This window comes from Crassostrea angulata, chromosome 4, assembly GCF_025612915.1.
Source record: "Crassostrea angulata isolate pt1a10 chromosome 4, ASM2561291v2, whole genome shotgun sequence".
Taxonomy (NCBI): Eukaryota; Metazoa; Mollusca; class Bivalvia; order Ostreida; family Ostreidae; genus Magallana; species Magallana angulata.
In genome coordinates, this window is record NC_069114.1 from 26,367,727 (window position 1) to 26,395,126 (window position 27,400).

General features: G+C 33.3%; 2 protein-coding genes across 2 annotated transcripts; both read right to left on the reverse strand.

Moving 5' to 3' along the window:
• Positions 1-10,229: 10,229 nt before the first annotated feature.
• Positions 10,230-13,368, reverse strand: LOC128180329 (microfibril-associated glycoprotein 4-like). Its single transcript, XM_052848360.1, has 7 exons — positions 13,278-13,368; positions 12,668-12,764; positions 12,226-12,278; positions 11,820-11,965; positions 11,138-11,234; positions 10,585-10,749; positions 10,230-10,477 (listed from the first exon to the last, which is right to left on the reverse strand). The coding sequence occupies exons 1-7, from the start codon at positions 13,366-13,368 to the stop codon at positions 10,230-10,232; spliced, it is 897 nt and encodes a 298-aa protein (XP_052704320.1).
• A 3,664-nt stretch (positions 13,369-17,032) lies between these two features.
• LOC128180326 (techylectin-5B-like) lies at positions 17,033-26,362 on the reverse strand. The gene is made up of 10 exons (XM_052848355.1): positions 26,262-26,362; positions 25,296-25,439; positions 24,409-24,554; positions 23,960-24,056; positions 23,537-23,701; positions 19,923-20,054; positions 18,971-19,114; positions 18,056-18,205; positions 17,380-17,661; positions 17,033-17,295 (listed from the first exon to the last, which is right to left on the reverse strand). Exons 1-10 carry the CDS (start codon positions 26,350-26,352, stop codon positions 17,048-17,050), a joined length of 1,599 nt encoding a protein of 532 aa, XP_052704315.1. The 5' UTR covers positions 26,353-26,362; the 3' UTR covers positions 17,033-17,047.
• Between the last annotated feature and the right edge of the window lie 1,038 nt (positions 26,363-27,400).

Genomic DNA, 27,400 nt, shown 5'->3' on the forward strand with positions numbered 1-27,400 from the left:
ACGCTACCAATAAATTTCATCGATTAAGAAATAAAGTTTAACTTTATAAATGAATTATAAAACAACTTAAGGAAGGTGTTCTTTGGTAGTTAAAGCATCAACAATGAAAGTACCATAATGTGGTAATGACTGATACAAACCATGGTGAGTGATAAAAACTTGTATATCAAAAGGTTGTAGAGTTATTCTTTTGGCTTGTTGAGCAGCGAAAAAATTCAAGGGAATGGTTGATTTTACATTTATTGTACGTGTCCCCGAAATGTTTGTGACATGAAAATCTGTCCAATGAATTCGCATTTTAGAAGAAAATGGATGTACATGAACATCAATTTCATGAATGTTAGAGGGAGGACAAATTTTCCAAAAAGAAGGACATAATGGGAGATTTAAAACAGGGATCAAAATACATCCATGTCCATTTGTCAATTCAAGAACAATTTTTGTATATCTGTGCTTTTGCTTATTATAGAAACAATAAAGTGTCAATACCAAAAGAATACAAATAACAAATGAACTAATAAGCACAGATGCATGATTCCATGAAAAATTGGATAACAATAAATCAAAATCAGATGGTTCTGGGGTGGTTAATTCCTTCGATTTGTAAATAAAAGATGGAAGAGCAGATTCAGATTTAACAAAATGTAATTGATGGATATATACTTGAATCAAAATAAAATATTTGTGCTTCATGGACAAATGTACACCAAAACTTGATACAATAGAGATTTGTAAAAGTTCGAATGAGGTAAAAATGAAACTCTCGCTCACCTTAGACACAGAAAAATGAATTTTGGGAATTTCATACATGGAAGAGTTAGTTGCAGAGGTTGACCTAATGTAGTTTCGGGGTGAAACCATTGAAAAGTTCTGTGTATTACATTTCATTGCTGTGAAAGGATGGTTATTGAAGCTTTTGTGAATTTTCATTGATGTAGCCTGTGGATTGGAGGTTGCTGATGTAAATGGTAATAGGCATATCAGAGTGCAGATGTAGAATGGTACCCACTGCCATTGACCAAATCCTATAATGAGAACAAGAAAGAACACAAATTGGTAGGCAGTCAAGAAGAATGTGTTGATCAGACACATGTTAGCACTATTAACCAATAAAACAAATTTTTTTATTTTTTATTTAAGTGACCGTACCCAAGTATGAAACAAACAAGTTCACCACAGGAAAAGATCAATACCGGCCGGAGACAACAAGTAACCTATCATACAACTGACTGATGCAGAACTGCTTTCTCTGACCTATTGTAGAGTACTGTAAAGTGTATATGTAATAGGATGTAACTGTATAATGCTGTAGTTAACGTTTTCGGAGGCGTCCTTTTTTAGTGTATTTCTGAAAATATTCTTCAACTAAGTCTGGTCTAACATTTTCTTGTGGTTCCCATGTTTTGGATCCATCAGTCCACTCAATTCTGAAATACTGGTCCTTGTGACGGTATTTGATGAGTTTCCGAATGTCATAGGGATATCGTTCGATGTCTTCATCCTGAATATCTGCTTGACTCTGAGGTTGTGCTTGGGGTTGATCAACATCAACTTCTGTAGCTGGTTGTGTGTTCTCATTGTCCTGTTGGCTACGGGTTTGAGTATCATCTGTGTTCTGTTCATCTTCATCCTGAACGGTTGGTTGTTGCATAGGCTGTGCAATGTTGTTTCTTTCTATTTCAGGATCAAAACAGTGTTTCAATTGCAAGGCATTCATGAACGACTTCAATTCTTTACGATTGGAGCATCTCCTGATTTTGTAGGTAAAATTTGGTCCAATTTCTGAGATGTAGTAAGGTCCTTGAAATTTTTCTGCTAATTTTGGCGAAAGTCCTACTGGCGTTTTGTGACTCTTGATTAAGACTTTATCAAAGAGCTTGAAATCAGGGATTTTTGCATGTTTGTCAAATCTGTCTTTGGACTTTTCCTGACTTTTCTGGATATTCTTTGAAGCAATCTCATGGGCTGTTTTCAGGTTTTGAATTATTTCTTGAAGCTCAAATTTAGATGTTTTGTTGTCTTTTGGGAGATTGTTGGCATCAAAAGGGAGATTCATTTCAGTTCCGAAAAGCATGTAGAAGGGTGAAAAAACTTGTTGACTGAGTTGAAGGAGAATTTCGTAAAGCCATGAGAATTCCTGGTAGTTTAGAAGGCCAGTTGTTTTGTTCTTTGTCAGCATATGCTCTAAGGCATTGGATCTAGGTACTGTTTGTCCGCTCGACTTGGCTGTTTGTTTGAGGGTGATAACTTGAAGTCAAGAAATGTCACAAAGATATGAAATGAGATTATTCATGAATGACTTTCCTCTGTCTGAAACGAGAGACTTTGGACAACCATATCTTGTGATGATATTTTCAAATAGACATCTGCATACTTCTGTGGCTTCCTGAGTTTTCATGGGAAAGGCTTCAACCCACTTGGAAAAAGATTCAACAATAAGAAGAGCATATTGATATCCTTTGTTGGTTTTATGTAATTTCAGGAAATCCATATGCCAACGCTGAAATCGACCAACTACTGGAAGTGATGTTAAGGGAGGGGGTCGGGCATGGGTATCACGCTTGATTCTTTGACAAGTGTCGCACGAATGTATGTAATCATAGATTTCCTGGTGCATTCTGGGCCAGTGATATTTGGATTTCATAGCTACCATGACTTTTTCAATTCCAAGATGAGCTCCTCCTGCACTGCTGTCATGGTAAGCTTTGAGGGCTTCAAGTCGAAGGTCTCGGGGCAAAGCAAGCTGCTGAATCCATTTATCTTCATATTGTTGATTGCATTTGACTCGTCTTTGGAACCAGTGATACAATACTCCGTTGCAAATTTCATAGAATTTGGATGTTTGGATGATCTTGTTCTGCAATTTTTCATCATCAGGGAGTGTTTCATTTGCCAAATAAGAATAGATATGTTTAAAATCAGGACAATTTTGTTGCAATTCTGAAAGCTTGGACATATCGGACACATCAGGGTTTTCAAAACAAATTTCAATTTCTGGCTCAATAGCACAAATATCAGGAGTGTCATTATAAAAGAAAGTAATTTGAGTAGGTTCACAGATGTCGGTGTCTTCTGGTTGTTCGGAAGTTATATCATCATTGATGTCATCAACTGTTGTTTGGGTGACTGTATTCTCTTCGAGTGGAAGTGATAGTTTGTTGTCAGCTGATATTAAGGAGGAAACGCATGCTTCTTTCTGTTGTTCTGGAGAATCAGGGATGGGATATTCTCTTCTGCTTAATGCATCAGCTACCTCATTTTGTTTTCCTGGTCTATGGATGATGTCAAACTGGTATCCTTGGATTTCCAATGCCCATCTTGCGAGTCGACCAGTAGCACGTTTTTGATCCATAACATACTTGAGAGCTTTGTGATCGGTGTGTATGGTAAATTTCTTATCGGAGAGATAGATGCGATAAGACCGAATTCCTTCTAACACTGCTAACATTTCTTGCTCTGAGGTTGACCATTTCCTTTCAGCATTTGTAAGACTTCTACCACCATAGGCAATGACATGTTCTTTTCCTTTATCATCTAATTGTCCCAAAACATAACCAATAGCAGTTGCTGAAGCATCACATGTCAGAATGAAGTTTCTATGCACATCAGGATAAGAAAGAATAGGAGATGAAAGTAAAGCTTGTTTGAGAGTCTCAAAAGAATTTTGACATTCCTCAGTCCAAATAAATTTTACATCCTTGTGCAAAAGTCTGTTAAGAGGTGATGCAATCTTTGAATAATCTGAAACAAATTTTCTGTAGTAGTTGCACATTCCTAAAAATGACCTAACATTTTTCTGGGTTTTAGGTACTGGAAAAGAACTACTAGTAACTGCATGTGTTTTCTCTGGGTTTGTTCGAATTCCATGTTTTGAAATGATATGACCTAAATACTTGAGCTCCTTTGCAGCAAAATCACACTTTGATGGCTTTAGCTTAAGATTTGCCCTACGCAATCTAGTAAAGATTTGTTCAAGATGAGTCAAATGATCCTCAAATGTTTCAGAGAAAACCAAAATGTCGTCAAGATAAATCAAACATTGACGCCAAGTCAGTCCTCTAAGAACTTGAATCATGACCATCTGAAAAGAGACTGGGGCATTCATTAGTCCAAAAGGCATACGTTTATATTCATATATACCATTCTGAGTAATGAAAGCAGCTTTGTGTCTAGAGTCAGGGTGCATACCAATTTGAAGAAAAGCACTATGAAGATCAAGACTTGAAAAGTACTGAGCATGACTTTGACCAATAGTATCAAAAAAACATTCAAGTCGAGGGAGTGGAAAGGACATTGGCATAGTAATTTTGTTGAGACGACGAAAATCAGTAACCAAACGAAATTCACCAGAAGATTTCTTAACAAGAAGACAAGGCGAATGCCATTCACTGTTAGACTCTTGAATAATGTCATTTTGCAGTAGGTCCTCTACTTGTCTGTTAATCTCTGCATGGTTTTTGGGTGTTGTTCTGTAAAATGGCATTTTGATAGGTTTTGCATTAGGATCTGTTTCTATCTTATGCATATATGTGTTGCATTGTCCTAACTCATGGTAACCAGTTGCAAAAATATCTCTGTGTTTGTTGAGAAACTGTGTCATTTTGTCTTTCTGAGGTGTTGATAAAACTGAGTGACTGAGGTCAAGGTTCAGGTGTGTACTGCCTTTTGTAGTGTTCTGTTCTGTAGTGACCATGTTGACTTGAGCAGTATTGTGTATTGATGGAGATGTTTTAGTGTCATCAAGATTTAAAACCGCATCGTGGTCAAAATCTGCAACTTTGGCAAGAACTTTACCTTTTGGTAACCTTATTTCTTGGGTTGTTGGATTTAAGACTATTAGCACTGATTGACCATTTTTGACTTTTTGACTTTGACAAGATATTTAGCACCTAATAAATTTAAAAGTTGCATTCAGGAAGTGGTTCTAACAGCAATTCTTCACCTGAATACCTTTTGGACACTTTGACAGACAAAATATTCTCAGAAAATGGTGGCAAGTTTGTTGTTTTGGCCACTCTAACTTAACCACTGTTTGTGTTCATTAGGCACACATTTGCTGAGTCATTATAAAAAGACATGGTGTTATCAGCTAAATTGAGGGTCACCCTATGTTTTTGTAAGAAGTCTAACCCAATAATTAAAGAATGGGGTAATCTATCAACAACATGTACAAAAGATGTGAAAGTTACACCTTTGAATGACAATGGTAATTTCAATTTTCCAAGCACTTTTAAATGACCTCCTACACCATTGACAAAATGAAAATCTGGTTTTTGTAGACTCTGCCCTCTTCGGAAATTTGAAAAGGTCCTCAAAAGTTTCAGGATCCTTATCAAGAACTTTTTCTGCAATGTCCGTTTTAAAACCTTTTGCAATAAGATTGATTAGCATAAGGCTAGGGATGTTGTCGTCACAGGCCAATTGTTGAATTTGCGAGGTGTATTCTTCACAGGTTTCATCTGGCATTTGTTAAATATCCAAAACGTCGAGATGAAAGGAATTTTGTTTCCCAAATCTGGCCAAGAATGATGATTTCAGCTGTTGGAGGGTACTTCTCGAGGATTCTGGTAGTGATAGGTACCACTGTTGAGCCATATCGGTCAAGTGAAAAACAATCCTTCCAAGAATTTGCTGTTCTGTAAAGGCATGAAAGGGAACACCACTGTATAAAAAGCATCCACCATTGTGTGGCACTCACATTTCCACTTTTTCCAGAGAATTTGGGAAGCTGGGCACTTTGCTCTGCTCTATGCATGTTGACCTGACTTGCACTAGATGTTGTCACGGTAGCTGTTGTTGAATTTGACACTGATGTTGATGTAGATGATGTTGTCGATGCTACTGGAACTGAATTTGACGTTGCTGTTGCAGATGATGTGGTTGATGCTGCTGAAGTCGATGCTGGCAATGCAGATGTTGTTGTTGCTGCTACTGAAATTGTTGCCAGTGTGGATGATGTTGTTGAGCTTGCTGATGTTATTGAAGCCAAAGATGATGATTGTGATGTTGTAGTTGTCACACTTGCTGTTATTGTTGTTGATGATGGTGATGTTGCACTAGTGGTTGTTGTCAGACTTGCTGATTCTTCTGGAGAGTCAAAACTAATTAAATTTTCACTAGCTGTAGTAGCATTAGGTTGATTCTGGCTACCTTTGTTTTCCGATGATCTTAGATAGTAGTTGATTTTCTGTCCTCCTGGCATAATCTGTATGAAGAGGTCCGGGATCTTTCACACAGAGACTTTCTCTGTTTGTGAATATGATTAAGTTGGGGAATAGCTTGGTAGGATGCCACTCGGCTTTCTACTGGTTGCTAATGGAAAAGAGAAACAATTCCGTAAAATTAAAACAAGTTCTTCATTCTTTAAACGTCGGATGGAAAGTGAATTAAAACAAAAACATATTTCGAAACACCCTGTAGTAAAACACAGCAATGCGAGAAAGCGAGATCGTTTTTTCGCTTATAATCTAAGGATCGATAATTCCGCATAAGTATGAAAATGCATAACGCTTATAAAATGCAAGAAAACTAGAAAACAAAATATAAACTGTTGTCATTAAATAATTAAAGAGGAAATAACTTACAAATATTACTTAGCTGACGAATTTCTACCGATTCTTAAATTCACCTTCTCGCACTGAAGAGTTCACTACAGGTTTACAATAATTACGCGGCGAATTCAAACTTTATAAAAACAGCATTTAACAGCATAGTTTTTAATAATAAAAATCACACATTTAAACGAAATGAAGCAAAATTATGTATCATGGCATAATAAACAATGACGCGAACTATCTTTTATAGAAATGAGAACTAAATTTCTGGAATGACAAATTCATAGTTCCGCCGAATAATAAGAAATAAATAGTTAATCATTGTTCTTAAGTATTTTAAACAAAACAAACTAAAATCTATCAAAATTACTAACAGAAAAATATAATAAAAAACTGTAACGAAAACCTAAATTACTGAAAATAGATAACATTTCATTCAAGCTTACCTAATGGAAATGAGAAACAATTCCGTAAAATTAAAACAAGTTCTTTATTCTTTAAACGTCGGATGGAAAGTGAATTAAGTAAATTCTCACCAACCATCCGGCTTAATTTGGAATTGCTCTCATTGACCAATCAGGATACTTGATTTAAATGCTAGCGGGCTAATTTCACAGAATTTCTTCTACGAGCTGACACTGATTACTAAAGGCCAAAAAGGTGATAAAGTCAATAAGATGAATTTTGATGTACGTATGTTAACAAAGAGAAGATTAAGTAAAGCCGAAACGAGAAAATAAGTTTTCTGACGTAATGAAAATAGAATAATCTTCGCCATGGTTATACAATTAAAAAGTAAAACGCTACCAATAAATTTCATCGATTAAGAAATAAAGTTTAACTTTTAACAGTGAGAAAAAACAAAACATTTAAAATAAGTAAAATTTAAATGATTTTGAAATAAAAATTGTAACTCTAAAATGCTAAAAATGGAAAAATTAACTTGTGCTTAATTAACATTAAGAAATTATAACCAATTGTTATAGATAGTTTTAAATTCTCTGAATTTTAAAACTTTAATGTAACATATATACAGAGACAGCCATATTGCCATCCGTCGTAGTCCTTTTGCGTTGTTTATTATTATAATAAAGTTTCCTCAGAATGAGAATCAATGCAATGCATAAACAGGTATCATTTTGGTAGCATTATTGTAAAAAAAAATATACATATAATATATTATACATGTATGTATACATGTATGTATACAGTTATTTTCACATTCAATGCAAATTCCCACATCAGGCACGTATCATTGGGGGAGGGGTATGTTTTATGATTTAAACTTTTTTCAAAGTAGCAACAGAAATTAGATTTTTAAAAACTTCCCCGACACTTTTTGTGAGCGTGCTAACAAATCATAGGGTATATCAATGCGTTATGTTCCGCTGTATCTCCCGAATTTCAACTTGTATTTCTGACACTCACTCCCAACTGTAAACGTGGAATACTTGGCGTATGCCTTTCCACCTGAAAATTTTTGCAAGCCAACACGTAGCTCCTGGCATTTTCTTGTTGTGAGCAAGTGAATATCTTGATTTCCTAAAAAAAAAATACATGAGTGACATAGTCTCATGAAACCATCATGGTTGATAGCGGTTTGCTGTTTGTAGCTACTATTCTCTCAGTATTAAAGCGTGTGGTGAATATATATATGTGTATTTTAAAGTGTTAGTGTACACAAAAAAATGTTTTAAGTTTAAGCTTTCTATCTGGAATTATGGAAGGGGGTTATGTTATCCCTTGGCACTTACATGTAACATAAGTTCCTTTTTAACAAAAACATTTCGCTATACTTACAATACTAAAACATGTGCTCTTTGGCTAGGGATTTTTTTTTTTATTTTTATAAAATCTAAGCGAATAATTTATCTTAATAATCACATGAAAACATTTTCATACCACGTTCTTACATAGCCAATATTCCCCTTGTGATTTTCCAAATCCGGCTTTGTAGGTCTGCCAAGTTCTATTATTAAATCGAGAATGTGGTTGATTTTGATCACTAGCTAAATTGATTGTGGTACTCTTGTGTATGTTTGAAAATGCAGAACCTCAAAGGGGATAAAGAATGCTAAATATCTTATAAAAGTTAGTTTTGAGGTATTGTGGAAAACCTTGTTACTTAATTTACCACAAAAGGCATAACTAAACTCACATGAACAGTGTTATTATAAGAAAAGAAACTACTATTTGTTGGGTTAATACTATAATTTGTTTGCAACAATTCTTTGCGATTGATATACTTTTTTGGCACATCCGTTAAAAAACAACAAATGAAATTTTATTCATTTTTATGATATTATGATGATTTTAACATTCACGTATTAATGATATAGTTATTGAGAATCAATAACGAGACATTATTGGTGGGAAAAGTGATAAAGCAGTGTAAGTATTCGTATAATTTGATTTCATGGCTTCTCATTGTTCTTGTGATGTCTTGTTATGAATGAGTTGCGTTCAGTGGAAATGTTATTATAAATTTGGATATATATCAGTTAGTGTTACATAATACTTACTAAGATCTTAAACGATGTAAGGAATATTTCCAAATGTACCTATTTTAACAATTCTACTTCAGCAACACATTGTATTACTGTTAATGTTATGAGAGAGAGAGAGAGAGAGAGAGAGAGAGAGAGAGAGAGAGATTTTGCCAGTCTTTTCTACACTAAATGCATAAAGATTCATCAAAAGAGCCGATCTTTCGGTAATTCAGTATTTTGATTTGGTTACCCCCCCCCCCCCCCAAAAAAAAAACCCTGAAAAGAACATTTTATACAATCACTATCTTCCTGGATCTTTTTTATGGTAGGTCTCTATATGAATATTGTTCCTAAAACCGATATTTGCATAATGACGTCCTTTATATCTTTTATATATGAATAAAGTAGTATCATTTGAAATGTAAAATTTAAAATTCTTATATAATCTGTGGTGCTGAGTACCAAATGCAAAATGCTCAATACATGAGATCTACCCGAAAAAAGTATAACCGACATGACAACAAAGAGTAGCTTTCAAAAATTTACTACGCAAACAAAAATTCGCTTTCAAAAACTAGGGTAGGTATATACAAATAAAATCCAGTCATATTCTATAAGATTGCCCAAAAGAAAATACATGTATAGCATTAATTCCTATAATAAGATGGTTATTCTCTATATCTATAGTTAACCAATGTTAGCTAAGGTAACAAAGTTAGCCTTGTCTTGAATATAATTTTTTAACAATGGAGTGTAGGTAGAGTTTTCATTTCACATTATGTTTTGTATGTAGAACCTATGAATATTTATAGATTGATATATTGAGTTATTTTATACTATTTTACAGATTATGTTCCTGTTCTTGGATATTTCCATTAACCACTTTGATGCTATCACAGAGAACTTATGTTTAGATGGTAAACGGGCATCTATCCATTACACCAAAAATTATGATATCCTGAAACCAAAAGTCAGATCCGAGATCATGGACATAATGTTTTACATGTCTACAATTCAGATGTATAACTTCCTTTTCCCTTTCAAGTGACTCTTGAGCCTACTGGGTTGCAGTGATTGTCTTAAGTTACATAAATTGAGAACTACTTTGTTTGCAATGATATTGCATTTAAAAAGACAAAAGTTCAAGGATAAAATGTTAATTTAATAAATAGCCTGAACAACAACTTTAAATTTTTGGTCTGATCATCATTGATGCTCTCTTTAAAGCACGGTGTTCATTTCCGAATGTGTACCAAGTCATACCAACTGCAGTGATTTTAGCCGATTTTAGATAAGGTCCATTAAGAATAGCATGGATGCACGCATTAAACCACCATCCTCCTTGATGTTCCACGCTACAGTGTTTATTCCATAAGTCATTGTCTTGGTCTCTTGTAGAAAACTTCATACCGTTATGATATGCGAGACTATCACCTGGAATATATTTCTTATATTTAAATTTTGATATATAGTTTGCATTTTTGAACTAAAATTTGCAATATAAAACTCAGATTAAACTGATAACTATTGTATATGCTTACCCGCCGTTCCGCTGTATCCCCCGACAGATAACTTGTATTTTTCAGACTCACTTCCCATAGTAAACCTGGAATATTTGGCGTAAGCCTTTTCACCCGAAAACTTTTGTAGGTCAACTCGTAACTCTTGCTTAGTTTTTGCTGTGAGCAAGTGAATATCTTCATTTCCTAGAAAATATAAAAGTTTCATGGGCCATCTCGCTCAACTGGACAACAATGACTAAGTGTGACTAACCTGCTTCCATGGAATCAACATGGTTCATAACAGATTGCTGTTTGTAGCTATTATTCAGCCATGACAAAATGTTATGTGAATATAGTATATTTTAAAGTAATTGTATACACAAAAGCTGTTTTATATTATGAACCAGTTGTTTTAACTTACTAACACGATAGGGGCGGGGGATTTAATCCCTTTGACATTTTCGTTAGACTTAACACCTTGTGCAAATACAAGTGCTCTTTCGACTAAAGATTCTTTTGTTTTCAAAATCAAATTTAAATTATAAGAAGAATCTCAATAATCACATAAAAACATTTTATCACACGTTCTCACCTAGCCAATATTCTCCTTGTAGTTTTCCAAATCCGTCCTTGTAGGTCTGCCAAGATCGATAAAAATTCACAGACCCATCCATACGTCTTTGAATTACCTGCAAGACAACACACGATACTAATACATAAGATTGTACATTTGAATATTATAGCACAATTCTCACATCAGAAGATTAGCTCTGGAAGACTTTTAAAAGTGGTTTAATGCATCATCAATGTTTGATGTATCAAAATAGCAATTGCCCAATATGAAAGAAGCATGGTATAAAATAACCAATAAACGATTTGTACCGATCGGATGTTTGTTTGTTGTTCAAGTGTGAATGAGGATGATAACAAAAATTAACGACCTTAAGGAGGCTAGATGGTCAACAAATTAACCATCAGATCTGTTTAAAGTTTTAAAATATTATTTTTTAAGCTATATTTACAATTATTTGGTAAAGAAAAGTTCCATTTATTTTTACTTTTCAGTTTAGGTATTTTCCTATATCTTTATATAGAGCTCTTCTTCTAAAGGAGATCAATAGAGTCTTAAAATGGGCACGACCATTGAGACCACAACGATGGTCTGTTGGAGTAATTTCAGAGAACCAGTAGATTTTAGATAGTTATTTAATGTGTAAGGTATGGACACATCTCAGACATATTGAAGTAAATAAAATAAACCCGTAAAGACTCACTGTCCACCCTCCGCCGTCCGTGGTCATGTCACAGTACACCAACTTCTTGGTCTTCATATCCGGGTATATCGTGTACAAACCGTCTCTTCCTTTTGTGTTGGATATTGTTTTTAGAATGGATGCACAGTCCCTTTGTTTTTGTAGTCCTGTAAGTAAACAGCAATTTATCATAGTTTTGCGTAATTATAAGTATATTTGACCGTCGCTGCATGTGTCATATATTCAGTATTTAACTTACAGTATTAAATTGTTATCGTTATGAATTTGTACAGTGTAATTTTTAAAAGTTGATATACTGTTTATTAATTATCTTAGATTAATGATCATTTTTATAAATACGTCTCCTTAAAGGACATTGTCGCGATTTTGGTCAAATTCTATTTTCTGTGTTTTTTATTTACATTGCTTAAGCAATGCATTTTTTTTAAATGCTTAAATGAAATTTGAGAGCCATTCGTAGAGTTATAAGCAAGATACAGGGCTCAAAATCCTCCGTCATGTAAACAAGGTTCGTGCCCTGTTTTTGTTTACAAAGGTTCAAAATATACCAGTAAAATTCTTTTTAAAACTGATTTGTCTTTGTTCTTATTCATTTTAAGCATAAATAAACAGTTCCTAACGTTTAACACATTCATGTTCGGTCTAAAACTGGAATTTTCACTTCAACATTCAAAATGTAATCAAAAAGTTTGTTTACATAGAAAAAATTGTAGGCTCTGTAACTCGCTTATATCATAACGAATTACACTGTAATTTTGGTTGGCTATTAAAAATGTCTTGCTGAAGCATTGTAAACATTAAAATCGGAAAAATAACTGTTGACCAAAATCGTGACTTTGCACCTTTAAAGCTGTTGGTCTAAAGTGACGGGGGAATCCACTTTGAAGGACGTATTCATGTGTTTCCAGGTCCATGGGGTCAACTCAAGCAGAGATTCCACGTTGCCTGAAAGAAGGAAAATCATAATTATGCGGATTAATATAAATTTATAATCAATTCAATTTAAAAACCTGCATTTATGAAAAACTTTTAAAAGATTTTTTTAAATAACTTTTTGAAAAAGAACACTTCAATCTTTTAGGTCTTATTTTTTGGCTTATAAATAAAAAAACCAAGTCTTTGTAAAAGTTAAAAACTTGTTCATACATGTTCATACATGGGTGAATCTTTTAAGGGGCGCACTGAACAAATATTCTATCAAATATTTATTTATTCATCTCTCTATTTTCATTCAATTTGAGTTTTTCTTTATCTTATTTATAGAAATATTGCCTTAAATGATTGAGAAAAATAACGCATTCTTCATCAATATTTATACATATTAGCAATTAACTGTTGGTTAACAGCGGACAAAATCTTCTCTACTATCGGACCAAATGTATAGCTTTTAAAAACTGTAAGTTTTTAAATTAAATTTAATTATGAGCATATTTTGATTTATAGAAAACTTATCCATACCCTTGAGTTTGGAATGAGGCTCAACAGCAATCCCCGTAACAAAATAATCAACCAAGCCAAAAGTAAAGAACATGTTCCGAAATGAAACCATGATGGCGTTGTTACTTTGAATGGATAAAGCATTTCTGATTGCTTTTATATACATTTACATGTTCATGTAGATATCACCTGACAATTAAAATGAAATCGGATATGTTTATTTCGTGACAATGGAATAGATAGGTCTAGGTTAACTTGGTGTGTTGATACAGAGACAGTCATGTTGTCATCCGTCCTAGTCCTTTTGCGTTGTTATCATCATTAAAATCAAGTTCCCTCAGAATGAGAATTAATGCAGTGCATATATGCTTATACAAGTATCATTTTTCTTGATTACATTATAGAATAATATATAGAGGTATGTATTCAGTTATTTTCACATTCAATGCAACTTCCCACACCAGGCACGTATCATTGGGGGACGTTTTATGATTAATGATTTAAGAACAGGTTTAAATATTTAATACAGTCTCATTCCCACGTCAGGCACGTAGCAATTTGGGAACGGGGCGCTGCCCTCTCCAATTTTTCTAATTTTTTTTTTCTGAAAATAAACATTTTCAAAAGTGCCAACAGAAATTTAATTGGTGAAAACTTCCCCCACCACTTTTTGTGAGCGTGCTAAGAAATTATAAGGGAAAGGAAGAAAATTATCGTTACATCGAGAAATTGGGTATTATAGGTATTATGCCCCCCAATCACACACTGGTTTGAAAATTGGAAATATTATGTGTATTTTTATATAAATCTGGATTCCACTTGATTTACCGCTATCCCCCATCCCCACAACCCCACTCCACGGATTATATCAATTATTATGAAAAATTTTGCTTTTTAAAGCTGAACACCGCTCGTAAATAGGCACCGGTATCTGGTATATAAACCCCTCGATTTCGTTTCACCCGACTGGTACCTCAAACTCATGGCCGACGTGTAGTTTCCTTTTGTGGTCTTAGAATTTTATGCATCTATTTCTTATTATGTATGCATATTCTGTTTGTAAAAAATGCATTTACCAATTCATTTGATGTTAGCATTCTTCCTGCGTGAAAGAAATACGTCAACTTTGATAATTTCATCGCGACCGAGCAACACGGCGAGGCAAAATGTACGTCCACACAGGTGAGACCTCTACAGCAAAATACTTAGAACTGTTTAGAGGTATATGTCTTATATAGAGGTTGTAGGGGGAGCAGTGGTGAAAAAGAAATATGGCGGACAGTGCCTATTTACAGCGGTGTTTTGCTTTAAATTTAAAATAGAATATGTTAAAATGATTAAAGGATACTGATGAAATTATTACTCTCCAAATACACCAAATACAGAAGGAAGCTTTATATCTTGAATACATATGCTGCATACAATTTATATATTGATATTAGTTTGAAATCCCAATCAATCGACATCTTGTCTCTTGCAATGAGATACCTCAATTGTTTATTTGTGGCATATCAATTTTAAGATGATAAGGTTTGACTATACTTAAGTTCTAGAAACATTGTTTTGGTTTTATATTTTTGACACTTAAGGCCGTGATAAAATTAACCTTTAACTATTACAGGCAAATATGAACGATTGCAATGCAATTTAGCGTGCTGTTTTGTGCAGTTCCGGAGCTCTTGACCCCAGCAGATAAAAGATTTTAAAAATTTTATGCCCATCTTTTATATAAAACCTGGGTATCCACCAATGCAAGTAAGAAATCCAGGGAATAAAAAAAAACCCATCATGGATGTACATTGTTTACATAAAATATCATTTATTATTTGAAGAGATTGAATAATGCAATAAATTTCATATGAAAGTGAAGAGAGAAAACCCCCCTGACAAAAAAGACCATTGAATACATGGATAGAGGAAATTTTCAGCTCTCATGTACTGGGAAGACTGGAATAGAACTTCTGATTAAAAGTCATTGGTCATTTTTTCTCACCATGTGCTGTACGAATTGCATGTATTGTTTAAGATCAGAGGTAGTTAGTGGGTTTTTTCCAGGCATTATATACGTAATTCTTTTGGTAGGGGCTATGTGAATTTACAGGTTGACAGTTAATGCAAAATTTACAACAAATTTTATATTTACTGCCACCCGGTTGATTTAAACTTTACAACATGACAAAATCTGTTGTAAATCTTGTATTTACTTTCATCCAGTAAATTGAGAATTTGCAACATGACAAGGCAATAAAATTCTACATTTAAAGGTCACAAAAGGATGCAACCTATCTTCCATTATTTTCTATTTTTTTTCCCATCTCCTCAATGTAGAGATTTACACTGCGTAATTCCAAAATTATATTTTCATGCAATATGATTTTTACTATTTGGATATATATTTTCAGTTGTAAATAGATACTTTGACTTTAAAAAAAAAAATTAAGTTCATTTTGTATCAAATTAAAAGAAAAATTCAAAATGTTCAACTCCGAAATTAGCCTGGTAGTTCACTCTGAGTTTTTGGGCATTAACAGGTTTTAATGCAAATTAAGAAATGATCTATGAAGGAAATTATCTAAAACTGAGGAACATTACATTTGTCATTAAAACCTTATATTTGCATTTCCATTGTTCTTTCCCACTGTAAGCCCATACGGAGGAGCTGCAATTATTTCTCTATAATCGCAATTGCTCTGTCAGTATACTATGACGTCATAAAGGTGTAACGTTATATATACTTTTCCATGACGTTATAGATTTAAACCACTACACGATACATCATGTGTTTTTCTCCAACTCCATTAAAATTGACGTATTTACATGTAATATTAAAACATGTTTTTGATAACATTTTAAAGGAATTACTGTTATAACATATCATTGATTCTGTTAACAAATCTATGTGAATTAAAAAGATACATTACAGTCTGAATGTTTACTTATGATGTAATAGCTAAATGTCAAGGTCTAGGCTAATACATGGTATTTGCGAGTGGTAAAATGCAAATATAAGTAATAAACAACGATTATTTAGTGAACATGGCGTTATGAATAGCAACTGCTCTGCTGGCATATTTTCCATGATGCGCTAGCGCGCATCATGGAAAATGCCAACAGAGCAATTGCTATTCATAACGCCATGTTCACTAAATAACGTTGTTTATTTCTTAAATAACAGATATGCAAATCAAGTCATATCTAAAAGATTGCCCAAAAGAAAATACATGTATAGCATTAATTCTTATAATGAGATGATTGATCTCTATATATATAATTAACCAATGTTTATAGATTAATACATTGAATTATTTTATATTATTTTACAGATTATATTCCTGTTCTTGGATATTGCTATAGAACTCTTTGATGCCATCACAGAGAACTTATGTTTAGATGGTAAACAGGCATCTATCCCTTAAACCAAATCTTATGATATTCTGAAACAAAAGAATGGACATCATGTTTTACATGGCTACAACTTCCTTTTCCCTTTTTAAGTGACACAAGCTTTGAACTTGTTAGGTTGTATTAATTGTCTAATGAAGGAGAACAAATCAGTGATGTGTTATTGTTAGAAACATTCAACTTTCATGTTAAAACGAAGCAAGTGTTTTGCAGAAAAGGACTACCTTTCTTAATTATTTATCAATTAAGGTTTAACAACCTCTGAAAATAGTTTATCAATTATGAGACAGAGAATATTTTGTGAGAACTACTTTGATCTGTTATCGCATATAAAAAGACAAATACCAAGATAGGCAATTTTTGTTTTAATAAATACTTTCACAACAAAGTCAATTCTTGGATCTGATCATCATCGATGCTTTCTTTAAAGCACGGTTTTCATTCCCGAATGCACACCAATTGATACTTATCCAAGTGATTTTAGCCGATTTTAGATAAGGTCCGTTTAGACATGCACGTTCGCAATTTTTGAACCACCATCCTCCTTGATGTTCCATGCTACAATGTTTACCCCATACGTCATTGTCTTGGTCTTTGGCAGAAAACTTCATCCCGTTCTGATATGCAAGACTGTCCCCTGGAATATACTAATCTTCTATATTTTGATTTTAATTATAAAATCAATGGAGAGCTTCTATTATCTGATATCTTTTGTACTTGCCCGCCGTTCCACTGTATCCCCCGACGGTTAACTTGTATTTCTGAGACTCACTCAAAACGGTAAACGTGGAATACTTGGCGTATGCCTTTTCACCTGAAAACTTTTGTAAGTTTACACGTGACTCTTGGCTAGTTCTTGTTGTGAGCAAGTGAATATCTTCATTTCCTAAAAATATACAAGAGTTCAATTGGCCACATCGTTGACCTGCATAACAATGTCCAAGGGTGACAAAAACAGTTATCATGGAATCATCATGGTATAATTGCGGATTGCGGTTTGTAGCTATTTTTCATCCACGACTAATTCAAATGCAAGTGTTCTTTCAACTATTAGGGATCTTTTGTTTTTAAAGTTAAAACAAACATTAAATTCATTAAATCATTATGCTCTGGAAGACTTTTTAAAGTGGTTAAACTATTGCATTATCAATGCTTGATACTGATATCGGGTTGTTTTAATGTCCAAAATTAAGAGAGGATTGTTTTGAAAATAAGCATTTGTACCAATTTTGGTGGGTTTTTTTAGTGTGAATGTGACGGTAACAAAAATTGACATCTGACGTTAACCACAACGAAGGCCTGTTAGAGGAATTCTAGAGAATCAGTAAGTTTTAGAAAGTTATATAACGTGTAAGGTATGGATACTATTGAAGTAAATGAAAAGAATCAGTAAATACTCACGTTCCACCCTCCGCCGTCCGTGGTCATGTCACAGTACACCAACTTCTTGGTCTTCATTTCCGGGTATATCGTGTACACACCGTCTCTTCCTTTAGTGTTAGGTATTGTTTTGAGAATGGAAGCACAATCTTTTTGCTTTTTTAGTCCTGTAAGTATAAATAACAATTCATCATCTACGTAATTGTAAGTGTTTTTGACCGTCGCTGCATGTGTCCTATATTCAGTATTAAGTAATTTACAGTATTAAATTGTAATTGTTATGCATTGGTACTGTTTACTTTCAAAAGTTGATATTCCGTTCATGAATTATCTTAGATTAATGATCATTTTTATAAATACGCCCTCTTTAAAGGACATGGTCACGATATTGGTCAAATTCTATTTTCTGTGTTTGTTATTTACATTGCTTTAGGAAAGCATTTTTAATGATTTAATGAAATTTGAGAGTCATTCCTAGAGTTATAAGCAAGATACCGGGCTCTCAATCCTCTGTCATGTAAACAAAACTGGTGCCCTCTTTTTGTTTACATAGATTCAATATTTACCAGTAAAAATACTTTTTCAAACTGATTTGTTTATGTTCTTTTTCATTTTAAGCATCGATAAACAGTTCCTAACGTTTAACACATTAATGTTCAGTCTAAAGCTTGAATTTTTACTTCAACATTAAAAATGTAAACAAAAACTTCTTTTACATTGAAAAAAATTGTAAGCTCTGTAACTTGCTTATAACTCAACGAATGGCACTGAAATTTGCCTATCAACAATGCCTTACTGAAGCATTGTAAACATTAAAATCGGAAAAATAACTGTTTGACCAAAATCGTGACTATGCACCTTTAAAGCTGTTGGTCTAAACATACTGATTTATATAGAGACATTTACTAATTCGGGAGATATATATTATATACTGAGTGTCTTGTTGAGGTGTTTTCCGGTCAGTCTGTAGTGAGAGGTTTGGGACACATCCACAGTGACGGGGGAATCCACTTTGAGGGACGTATTCATGTGTTTCCAGGTCCATGCGGTCAACTCGAGCAGAGATTCCACGTTGCCTGAAAAAAGGAAAATCATAATTATGCGGATTAATATAAATTAATAATCAATTCAATTTTAAAAACCTGCATTTATGAAGAACTTTTAAAAGATTTTTTAATAACTTTTTGAAAAAGAACACTTCAATCTTTTAGGTCTTATTTTCGGGCTTATAAATCAAACAAACCAAATCTTTGTAAAAGTTAAAAACTTTAATCAATTTATGGTTACAGAAACAATATCTTTTTAATAATTTAGATAGTTAAAATTAAAAATGATTATTGTAAAGTTACACAAAAATTCAATGCGCATATGCATTGAATGTGTAAACAGACAGAGTCGTTCCTAAATTATTTTGGTTGAAATCAGAGTGAACTTACCGGCGTCGTTTAAAAACTCCAATAGAGTAAAAGAAATGCACTTATTGGTTTATTTTGATTGACCAAAACGCTTTCAAATGGTTAATTACATGTATATAACTGCTGGCAAATGCCAGTGTCTAGTAATAAATATACATGTTCATACATAGGTTAATCTTTTAAGGGGCGCACTGAACAAATATTCTTTCAAATATTAATTTATTCATCTCTATTTTCATTCAATTTCAGTTTTTCTTTATCTTATTTATAGAAAAATTGCCTTAAATGATTGAGAAAAATAACGCATTCTTCATCAATATTTATACATATTAGCAATTAATCGTTCCTTTACAGCGGACAAAATCTTCTCTACAATCGGACCAAGTGTATAGCTGTTTTTAAAAACTGTAAATTTTTAGATAAAATTTAATTATGAGCATATTTTGATTTATAGAAAACTCATCCATACCCTTGATTTTGGAATGAGGCTCAACAGCAATCCCTATAACAAAATAATCAACCAAGCCAAAAGTAAAGAACATGTTCCGAAATGAAACCATGATGGCGTTGTTACTTTCAATGGATAAAGCATTTCTGATTGCTTTTATATACATGTACATTTACATGCTCATGTAGATATCACCTGACAATTAAAATGAAATCGGATATGTGTTTTTCGTGACAATGGAATAGATCGGTCTAGGTTAACTTGGTGTGTTGATACAGAGACAGTCATGTTGTCATCCGTCCTTAGGATAGTCTATTTCCGTTGTTATCATCATTAAAATCAAGTTCCCTCAGAATGAGAATCGATGCAGTGCATATATGCTTTTTTTTCATTTTTTAAGCATTATCGAATAATATGGATGTATGTATACAGTTATTTTCACTTTCAATGCAACTTCCCACATCATGCACGTATCATTGGGGGGATGTTTTATGATTAATGATTTAAGGACAAGTTTAAATATTTGATAAGTCTCGATCATTCCCACATCAGGCACGTAGCAATTTCTATTTTTACTGAAAATAAACATTTTCAAAAGTGCCATCAGAAATTTAATTTTTGAAAACTCCCCCACCACTTTTTGTGAGCAAGCAAACAAATTTTAGGGTATAGTAAGAAAATTATCGTTACATCGAGGAATTCGGTATTATAGGTAGTTTGCCCCTCAATCACAGACTATGATTTTGAAAATTGGCAATATTATTTAAATTTCTGTGTATTTTTATATAAATTTGGATTCCCCTTGACTTACCGCCATCCCCCATCCCTACAACCCCACTCCACGGATTATATCATTTATTATTGGAAATTTTGCTTTTTAAAGCCGAACACCGCTCGTAAATAGGCACCGGTATCTGGTATATAAACCCCTCAATTTCGTTTCACCTGACAGCATACATGTACCTGAAACCTTTGGCCGACGTGTAGTGTCCCTTTTGTGGTCTTAAAATTTTATGCATCTATTTCTTATTATGTATGCATATTTTGTTTGTAAATAATGCATTTACCAATTTATTTGATGTTAGCGTTCTCCTGTCTTGAAAAAAGTACGTTAAATTTGATAATTTCATCGCGACCGAGTAAAATGTACGTCCACATAGGTGAGACCTCTACAGCAAAATACCTAGATCTGTTTATAGGTATGTGTCTGATATAGGGGTTGTAGGGGCAGCAGTGGTGAAAAAGAAAAATGGCGGACAGTGCCTATTTACAGCGGTGTTAAAATAGAATATGTTAAAATAATTAAAGGATACTGATGAAATTATTACTCTCCAAATACACCAAATACAGAAGGAAGCTCTGTATCTTGAACATATATGTTGCATACAATCCATATATTGATATTAGTTAGAGGTCCCAATCAATCGTCATCTTGATTCTCGCAATGATATGCCTCAATTGTATATTTGTGGCATATCAAATTTGAGATGATAAGGTTTGACTGTGCTTCAGTTCAAGAAACATTGTTTTTGGTTTTATATTTTAGACACATAAGGCCGTGATGAACGGTTGCAATGCAGTTAGGCGTGCAGTTTTGTGCAGCTCCGGAGCTCTTGACCCCAACAGATAAATGAATTTAAAAAGTTTATGCCCTTTTCTTATGTAAAATCTGGGTATCCATCAATGCAAATCAGAAATGCAGGAAATAAAAAAAACGCATCATGGAAATACATTGTTTACATCAAATATCATTTATTATTTGATGAGATTGAATAATGCAATAAATTTCATATGAAAATGAAGAGAGAAACCCCCCCATATAAAAAAAAAAGACCATTGAATACATGGATAATGTTCAGCTCTCATGTACTGGGGAAGATTGGAATATAACTTCTGATTGAAAGTTATGGGTCATTTTTCTCACCATATGCTGTATGAATTGCATGTTTGAGATCAGAGGTAATTAGTGGGGTTTTTCTCCGGGCATCATATACGTTATTATTTTGGTAGGGGCTATGTGAATTTACAGGTTGTCAGTAAATGCAAAATTTACAACAAATTTTATATTTACTGCCACCCGGTTAATTTAAATTTTACAACATGACAAACTTTTTAGTAAATTTTGTATTTACATTCACCCAGTAAATTGAAAATTTACAACATGATAGGACAATAACATTCTACATTTTAAGGTCACAAAGCGATGCAATCTATCTTCCATTATTTTCTATTTTTCTTTTTCCTATCTCCTCAATGTGAAGATTTCCTCTGCGTAATTCCAAAATTATATTTTCATGTAATATGATTTTTTCTATTTGGATATATATTTTCAGTTGTAAGTAGATACTTTGACTTTTTAAAGAAACTTCAATACATTTTGTATCCAATTAAAAGAAAAATTCAAAATGTTCTAATTTCGAAATTAGCCTGGTAATTCACCCTGAGGTTTTGGGCATTAACAGGATTAAATGCAAATTAAGAAATAATCTATGAAGGGAAATTATCTAAAACTGAGGAACATCACATTTGTTCTTAAAACCTTATCACACATCTACAAATCAAATCCAGACATATTCTAAAAGATTGCCCAAAAGAAAATACACGTATAGCATTAATTCTTATATATGAGATGGTTGATTTCTATGTATATAGTTAACCAATGTTAGCTAGGATAACAAAGTAAGCGTTGTCTTGAAGCTAGTTTTTTAGAAATGCAGTGAACGTAGAGTTTTCATCTCACATAATGTTTTGTATGTAGAATTACGAATATTTATAGATTATTATATTGAGTTATTTCATATTATTTTAAAGATTATGTTCCTCTTCTTGGGTATTTCTATTAACCACTTTGATGCATTCACAGAGAACTTATGTTTAGATGGTAAACAGGCATCTATCCATTACACCAAAAATTATGAATTTCTGAAACAAAAGGACAGCTCTGAAATAATGGACATTATGTTTTACATGGCTACAATTCAGATGTATAACTTCCTTTTCCCTTTTTAATTGACACAAGCTTTGAACCTGTTAGGTTGCAGTGATTGACTAATGGAGAACAAACCAGTGAAATGTTATATTCAGAAACATTCAACTTACATGTAAAAACGAAGCGAGTGTTTTGAAGAAAAGGACTACCTTTCTGAATCGTTTATCAATTAGGGTTTAACAACCTCTGAAAATGTTTCGTCCATGATAAGACAGAGAATATATTGAGAGAACTACTTTGATCTGTTATTGCATATAAAAAGACAAATACCAAGATGGGCAATTTTTGTTTTAATAAACACTTTCACAACAAAGTCAATTCTTGGATCTGATCATCATCGATGCTTTCTTTAAAGCACGGTTTTCATTTCCGAATGCGTACCAGTTGATACTAATCCAAGTGATTTTAGCCGAGTTAAGATAAGGTCCGTTTAGATAAGCACGTTCGCATTCTTTGAACCACCATCCTCCTTGGAAATTCACGCCACAGTGTTGTTTCCCTTTGTCATTGTCTTGGTCTTTGGTAGAAAACTTCATCCCGTTCTGATATGCAAGACTATCCCCTGGAATATACTAATCTTTTATATTTTGATTTTAATTATAAAATTAATGGCGAGCTTATATTATCTGATATCTTGTGTACTCACCCGCCGTTCCGCTGTATCCTCCGACGGCTAACATGTATTTCTGAGACTCACTTCCAACGGTAAATGTGGAATACTTGGCGTAGGCCTTCTCACCTGAAAACTTTTTTAAGTCCACACGTAACTCTTGGCTAGTTCTTGTTGTGAGCAAGTGAATATCTTCATTTCCTAGAAAATATACAAGAGTTCCATTGGCTACATCGCTAACCTGCACAACAATGTCCAAGTGTCCCTAAAACAGTTATCATGGAATCATCATGGTATAATTGCGGATTGCTGTTTGTAGCTATTTTTCATCCACGACTTGTACAAATGCAAGTGTTCTTTCGACTACTAGGGATCCTTTGTTTTTAAAATTAAAACAAACATTTAATTCATTAATTGAATTTCAATAATCACGTGAAAATTTTTATCATATGCTTTTACCTAGCCAATATTCTCCTTGTGGTTTTCCAAATCCGGCTTTGTAGGTCTGCCAAGACCGATAAAAATCTTCAGAACCATCCATTCGTCTTTGAATTACCTGCAAGACAACACTAAAAATTGTCATTGGAATTTATTGTAAAATTCTTAGAAGAGAAGCTAAGCTCTGGAATACTTTTTAAAGTGGTTAAACTATTGCATAATCAATGTTTGACACTGGTATCGGGTTGTTTTAATGTCAAAAATTAAGAGAGGATTGTATTGAAATAAGCATTTGTACTAATATTGGTTGTTTATTTTAGTGTGAATGTTACAAAAATTGAAATCCTACGTTACCCACAACGAAGGCTTGTTAGAGTTATTCTAGAGAATCAGTAAGTTTAAGAAAGTTATTTAACGTGTAAGGTATGGACTTATATTGAATTATAGGAAAAGAACCAGTAAAGACTCACGGTCCACCCCCCGCCGTCCGTGGTCATGTCACAGTACACCAACTTCTTGGTCTTCATATCCGGGTATATCGTGTACACACCGTCTCTTCTTCTTGTATTGGGTATTGTTTTGAGAATGGATGCACAGTCCCATTGTTTTTGTAGTCCTGTAAGTATACATAGCAATTTATTATAGGTTTGCGTAATAAAAGTATATTTGACCGTCGCTGCATGTGTCCTATACTCAGTGTTTAATTTACAGTATTAAATTGCAATTGTTATGTAATGGTACAGTGTACTTTCAAAAGTTGAAATTCCGTTCATTAATTAGCTTAGATCAATGATCATTTTCATAAATACGCCTCCTTAAAAGACATGGTCACGATTTTGGTCAAATTCTATTTTCTGTATTATTTACATTCCGTAAAGAATGCATTTTCAATACTTGGATGAAATATGAGAGTCATTCGTAGAGTTATAAGCAACCGGGCTCACAATCCTATGTCATGTAAACAAGGCTCGTGCCCTGTTTTTGTTTACATAGGTTCAAAAATTCTTTTTCAAACTGATATGTCAATGTTCTTATTCATTTTAAGCATAAATGAACAGTTTCTAACGTTTAACACATTCATGTTCGGTCCAAAACTGAAATTTTCACTTCAACATTCAAAATGTAAACAAAAACTCTGTTTACAATAGAATTGTAAGCTCTGTAACTCGCTTATAACTCAACGAATGACACTGATATTTGGTTGCCTATTTAAAATGCCTTGCTGAAGCATTGTAAACATTAAAATCGGAAAAACAACTGTTGACCAAAATCGTGACTATGCACCTTTAAAGCTGTTGTTTTAAACTGAATGATTTATATAGAGACATTTACTAATTCAGGAGATATATATACTGACTGAGTAACTTGTTGAGGTGTTTCCCGGTCAGTCTATAGTGAGAGGTGAGGGATACATCCACAGTGACGGGGGAATCCACTTTGAGGGACGTGTTCAGGTGTTTCCAAGTCCATGGGGTCAACTCAAGCAGAGATTCCACGTTGCCTGAAAGAGGGGAAATCTTAAATTTGCGGATTTATAGCATTAATAATCGTTTCAATTTTGAAAACATGCATTTACGAAAAACTGTTAAAAATTTTTTGGGAAAAACTTTTCGATAAACAACACTTCATGCAATCTTTTAGGTCTTATTTTCGGGCTTATAAATCAAACAGACCAATTCTTTGTAAAAGTTAAAAACTTTTACCAAGTTATGATCACAGAAACAATATCTTTTTAATAATTTAGATAGTTTAATTTAAAAGTGATTATTGTAGAGTTATAAAAAAAATCAATGCGCATATATGCATTAAAAGAACAGAGTCTGTTTAGCTTCGTTGCGAAATTATTTTGATCGAAATCAGAGTGAATTGACCGGCGTCGTTTAAAAACTTCAATAGAGTTAAAGAAATGCACTTATTGTTTTATTTTGTTTGAAAAAATGCTTTCAAATGGTTATTTACATGTATATTACTGTTGGCAAATGCCACTGTCTAGTATCAAATATACATGTACATACTTTGGTGAATCTACAAAGGGGCGAACTGAACAAACATTCTTTCAAATATTCATTAAGTCATCTTTCTTTTTAGGTTCAATTTAAGTTTTTCTTTATCTTTTTTTTTAATAGAAAAATTGCCTTAAATGATCGAGAAAAATAACGAATTGTACATCAATATACATAATCGCATTTAACCATTGCTTTACAGCGGACAAAATCTATTCTACAATCCGACCAAGTATAGCTTTAAAAAAAACTGTAAATTTTTAGATTAACTTTAATATGAGAATATTAATTGATATATATATAGAAACTCTTATCCATACCCTTGATAGTGGAATGAGGCTCTACAGCAGTCCCTATAACAAATAAATCGACCAAGCCAAAAATAAAGAACATGTTCCGAAATAAACCCATGGTGGCGTTGTTACTTTCAAGGGATTGAACATTTCTGATTGCTTTTATATACATGTACCTTTACATGTAGATATCGCCTGACTATTAAAATGAAATAGGATATGTTTATTTCGTGACACTGGAATAGATCGGTCTAGTTTAATTTGGTGTGTATATACAGAGACAGCCATGTTGCCATCCGTCCTAGTCCTTTTGCGTTGTTTATTATTATAATTAAGTTCCCTCAGAATGAGAATCAATGCAATGCATATACAAGTATCTTTTTTGATCAGGCTGAAGCTAGCAGCCACTAACAACAGCCACTAAGCCCCTAGAAGCTAGCAGCCAATAAGGAAATTCATCAAAGTACTGAGAGTACTCGAACAGAAAATTATATTTTACTTAATTATCGACAAATTTTAATTAATATCAAAATGATTAATACTCAATAATTTGTACGAGCATTGACGACTTCCGAAGCAGTAAAGCTCGCCTGGATAAGAGTTATAAATGCGTCTTTATTGGATAGAAATGAAATACGTCTATACGGGTCATAGGTTATGAAAATAATGTTATCCTAAGTGTAGTCTTATTGATACAAATAGAAAAACTATATGCATCGTATAAAGTGATATGCAAACGTATTATGATATAAAAGACATGATAATTTAAAGCAAATATAAAAGGCATAAAACGATACAAATACAAAAAAAATCCCAAGCCAATCCAGTGTGGCAAGATAATTTATTCACATCGAAGCTGAATATGTCCGTGTTTAAAAATTTATCCGCTGGCCTTTTCACTCCAACAGAAACATCATGAAATCGAAAATTAAAAAGACATCGTATAATTACGAATATGAGACAATAGAACACCCAGCATTGTGATTTTATTCTCATCAAAAAATTATCATATGTCGAAGTCAATAACCGCGAAAATCATCAGGTCAAATTGAGATTATTTTGTCTCAGCCATGTTTTGACGTGAACCCTCGAAGAATACAACAATGACAATGAAAAGGGTCGGTTTAGCTCACCCGAACATTGTCATAGTTTAGCATTTCTCAATG